Genomic DNA, 5,236 nt, shown 5'->3' with positions numbered 1-5,236 from the left:
CATTTTTAACCAGGTTTTCCGAAGGAAAAAACTGGTTATTAGATTGAGGTATGTCGGCGGGCGGGCGGTCGGGCGGGCGGGCGGACGGGCGGGCGGGTGGGCGGGCGTAAACAATTTCTTCTGTGCGCAACTCCTCCTACATTTCTCAACGGATTTTGACCAAACTTTCACAGAAGCTTTGTCATCAAGTGCCCTGGCGCATATTGTCGGGGTTTTGCGATTAGATAATATTTGACCTAATTATGGCCCTTTGTTTTTTTTTCCTTATATAAAATATATAGTGAACAATTTATTCTGTGCGCAACTCCTCCTACATTTCTCAACGAATTTTGACCAAACTTTCTCAGAAGCTTTGTCATCAAGTGCCCTGACACATATTGCCAGGGTTTTGCAATTGGTATATATTTGACCTAATTATGGCCCTTTGTTTTTTTTCCTTATATAGAATATATAGTGAACAATTTCTTCTGTGCGCAACTCCTCCTACATTTCTCAACGGATTTTGACCAAACTTTCTTAGAAGCTTTGTTATCAAGTGCCTGGCACATATTGTCGGGGTTTTGTGATTGGATAATATTTGACCGAATTATGGCCCTTTGTATATTTTTTCCTTATACAGAATATATAGTGAACAATTTCTTCTGTGCTCAACTCCTCCTACATTTCTCAACGGATTTTGACCAAACTTTCTTAGAAGCTTTGTTTTCAAGTGCCTGGCACATATTGTCGGGGTTTTGTGATTGGATAATATTTGACCGAATTATGGCCCTTTGTATATTTTTTCCTTATACAGAATATATAGTGAACAATTTCTACAGTGCGCAACTTCTCCTACATTTCTCAATGGATTTTGACCAAACTTTCACAGAAGCTTTGTCATCAAGTGCCCTGGCGCTCACTAAATTCTCATGTTTCTTCCAAGACATCATTCAAGTATTTTTTTAAAATTGTGAACATACTTTTCTTGATATCGCACAAAACACCACACGCCAATATTGTTGACAAAAGAAAATGACAAGAGACGCAAAAATGCAAAAATTAAGCAAAAATAAAGTACTGTTTACCTTTCTAAAACATTTGGGAAAAAAAGGCGAATAGACAACATAAAATTTCTCAATCATTTTTGTTTGAGGAATATTAAAAAAAGCCATAATTCCTCCTAAAAGTTCAATTAAAAACAAATGCCCCTTCATGACAAAGCTTCTGTGAAATATTTTGCTGAAAACCTGGTTGCATCGCATTGCGATGTTCCTTGTTACATTTGTTTTATTATCATACCAACCTAACGCATACTACTTTAACGTTGCCATCATAATATAGATATCGAAGAAATAATGTCTATATATTTCTATCTTCACAAGAACAATGTAGCTGCTGTACATTCAGCGTTTACATTTCAAAGGAAACTTAAGACATAAAACTATAGATGACGAACACGACATGTAGTGCATTCGTTCAGTTTAATAATGTCAAATAACGATTCGCATTAGTTTTTATTTGAAAAATATCTTTTGAACTAAAATACGCTCAAAATCAACATTAAGAATAACCAATGTTGTGCTTATTTAAACAAGAGGCGATGGAAAAAGGAATAAAAAAAGCTTTTCCCGACACATAAAAGTATTTGTAACTCACGCTTAATCATCAAAGTTTAATTTAGCATTGCAAACTCGTTTTTTAAAGATGAATATTACCATTTTTCAAAAGTGTTTCTTCGGTATATGAAAAAGATTTCCGATGAAATTCGTAACGTTTTCTAGGAACTCCGTGACAGTTACCATAAAAACTCCTGACAGGTTATCATAAGAACTCCATCATTTGTTTAATGTGAACATCACTTTTCCAATCACTTTGAAACTAGATCTACGTGGCTATGATTAACGACTCTTCGCACGATAATGAGCAATTTATCATCTTGTCCGTGCTTGTAGAATGTACCAGCATTTCTCTACTGGTCAATCGGAACGTCTTCGGCTTCGGCTATTCTTCATAATCCGAAGACAGACGGAAAGGGCCGAAAGGTTGCAATTGTACTGGCATAACCGAGTTACGAAGTATCAATCTCAATGACGGTTAACTTTTCACGTTAACTATATCAATACATTAAAATACAATGCATTACACAATATGTCATATTTGTCTACAACATTTTAGTTTAAATTATAAGGTCACCAGTTTAATGTAAGAATGGGGGATAAAACATAATGATATCTATTAAAGATACGATTGATAAAAGTCAACCAATGCATACTATTGTTTTAAAACCTTTTTCGTAAAACATTTATAGTTTGATGAAGAATCTGATGAAGAATCCAAAGCATATCTTTACTTTGCCTTAACCTTTTTCTTTTATAATTACTAATTTATTTTTATTTGTTTTAAATTATGCTAATGAATTGTACAAAAAAACCCTGAAAGACAAAATCTTTTAATTTTGTGTGACATTTGTTCCTCCACATTCACGAGTCCATATATCACGCAACGTTTTCGGATCCATCAGATGGGAAGAGTACATCTGTGTGCCTTTATATATACAAGGGTCAAGAGAAACTCTTCTACGATTAAATCCACTTACATTTATGATATTTCCACGAATCTTATATAAACACAATCCTATATATACATCCTCTAAATGAAAGAATGGTGTTGTCGCTGTTATGTTATATAACTTAGCAGCTAAATGCATACTTGTGACGTATGCAGTTCCAGAGCAAAACCCTGGATATTTTTTCTCTTTATAATCGCTAACAGAAGCATACCATTTGGATTTACTATTTCTAATCGGTGCTCCGGTACTACATGAACCGGCTAAATTATTGTCCAGTAGAACACCTTTACTGTGTACTAAACTGAGTATATTCCATACATTTATATACATGTCATCATCTGTCTTCATTACATATTTAGCAACTGAGCAATGACTTACTACCCATTTATAACCCATGACAGTCTTATAAGTTAGATTAGTATACGAATCTGTAAAGTCCTCTTTAATTATATCTTGATAAATTTCGTTTTCTTTCAAAACACGATAACGGAGAGCCTTGTCACCAATTTCTCCTAAAAGAAACACATAACGAACGTTTGCAGTATTTTTCTTGGAAAGGCTAAGCCATGTTTCCCGAATTGCATTTCTTCTGTCTAAATTTTGATGGGATGTAAGAATCATTATAATCAAGTCTATAGTCTGAGTTGTGGATACTGTCTTACAAATGTTCTCATTATTTATGATATAACTGAAATTGTGTTGGAAACATCCGTTACAACTGCTTGTTCTTATTGAACCCGGTGCTGGTACCACTTTTTGTTTATTCTGTTGCACACTATATTGTAGAATAGTTTGAGATTTCTCAACATGAACACCATTGCTTGATGGTAGTGACCCATCTGACGTGTTCTGTAATGAATTATTCTTTTCTTTATCAAGTTTAATTTTAGATAATGGTTCTTTTATGTCATTAGGATTATCAGATTTAAAGGCTGACGATCTTACAGATAATTCTTTAATATTTTCACTGTAATCATCTTCCAAATGGTTGTTAACAACTTGATCAAAGTCAGTTTTTATGGCAGGGCTGAATTGAAAGAAATATGAAGTAACATTGTATTGTAGAGACGAAACGTTAACAAGCACCAACATCAATGAAATTAACACTATTACATATAAAGTTCTCCGTTTTGCCGCCATTATCACAGATAATATATTAATATTTCCTCCACTTTATCTTCAACTATAACCGAGAATTGTCTATTTCTTGTCACTTGATAAAACTTGCTTTCATAATGGTAAACGTAATCAGTCACACACCCTCAAATTTTAAAATATTACAAACAAGTTTTAAAGTCAATTCGTACAATTTAGGTGATTAACAAACTCAAATTTCCGCTGTGTAACTCGTCCCCAATATCCGGCAATGATAACATTCAAGTTTAGTTTGCTTCAATCTTATCTACAGAAATGAATACATCCAAATACAGAAATATTTTGAATAAAAGGTTCAGATAGTGATATATAATGAAATGTTGCGATATGACAGATAGTGTATTGTATGTTTTACAGATACATGGTCTTCGTAACCATATATATAAGAAAAACGTGTATTTTCCTTAAGGCGCTATGATGACCACAATAATTGTTTTGATATTATCTCAGCTGCAATAATTATATTTTACGTGTATAAATGTTAAATTTCATTAATTTCCCCGCACATGTGATGATTGTCTATATCTATCTGGTCAATCCTGAATAAAAGCTCGGAAGGAATTTGGAAGGAAAGTGTTGAACCCGAGCGTGAGTCGACGTCCAGTTTTAAAGCAGGTAAAAGTGTCTTCAGAAGCATGCTAATTTTCATGAAAATTTTGAAAATGTATAAAAAAGTAAAATATTGTAAAATGAACAAAGAATATTACTTTCACATTGGAAACATCACTTACAAACCATATTTATTACTAAAATAGGTCAACATATACAAAAATAGCCCTAACTGCGTTAGTAACGCAATAAAAATATGTTGAACAATACTGCAAATTCGGGTTTAAATCGCACATAACATGGAAATTAATACCGCTCGATGGCTTAGAGGTAAGTAAGAGAAGTTCGAATCTTTGACAATTCCTTTTTGTAGTTTCGCTAAATATATGTTTTTTTATTTCTTTTAACTAAATAAAACACAAGTTAATAAATCGTGTTTTTAATTTCTAGCATTTTTTAAATTTCATAATTTTGATAAATTTTGGAATTGTATTTCTACTTGTAAATGTAATTCTACCTTATACATAATTATACCGTTGTATCATACGTTGAATCCATATGGTTTACTTCAGAATACCAGCAAATAATTACCGGTCATCGAATATTTGCAAAGTGACTATGAAAACATATATGTTTAAGTATTGCATGAAACAATGGAAATCTACCCTAAAAGTGGTGTCTGCATAAAAAAATTCTCTTATGCGCTATTGAACAAAAATATATATTTGGAGATATGCGAAGTTGGTGGCCAAGTTGCCTGACGGTGTGAAGTTGGCGGCCTGTCGGCCCAGCGAACTGGCGGCGTGAAGTTGGCGGCCCATCGGCCTGAAAGTGTGAAGTTGGCGGCGTGGCGGCCCATCAGCCTTGTGGCGTGAAGTTGGCGGCCTAGCGGCCTTATTCTTTAATTTGTTGTAATGTTATAAAAATAATATAAACGGCAATTAATGATGTTGTAAAGACAATCCTTGTTTTTTTAAATTATTT

The 5,236-nt window shown here is 33.6% G+C and overlaps 1 protein-coding gene across 1 annotated transcript; it reads right to left on the bottom strand.

Annotated features, from left to right (window-relative positions):
* Nucleotides 1–960: 960 nt before the first annotated feature.
* Nucleotides 961–4,026, bottom strand: LOC132747836 (beta-1,3-galactosyltransferase 1-like). The gene has a single exon (XM_060737365.1). The coding sequence runs from the start codon at nucleotides 3,686–3,688 to the stop codon at nucleotides 2,429–2,431; it is 1,260 nt and encodes a 419-aa protein (XP_060593348.1). The 5' UTR covers nucleotides 3,689–4,026; the 3' UTR covers nucleotides 961–2,428.
* Nucleotides 4,027–5,236: the final 1,210 nt, after the last annotated feature.

This window comes from Ruditapes philippinarum, unplaced genomic scaffold, assembly GCF_026571515.1.
Source record: "Ruditapes philippinarum isolate M1 unplaced genomic scaffold, ASM2657151v2 ctg6130_1_1_1_1, whole genome shotgun sequence".
Taxonomy (NCBI): domain Eukaryota; kingdom Metazoa; phylum Mollusca; class Bivalvia; order Venerida; family Veneridae; genus Ruditapes; species Ruditapes philippinarum.
The sequence above is the reverse complement of the archived record's forward strand: the minus strand, read 5'-3'. Positions and strand labels throughout refer to the sequence as shown.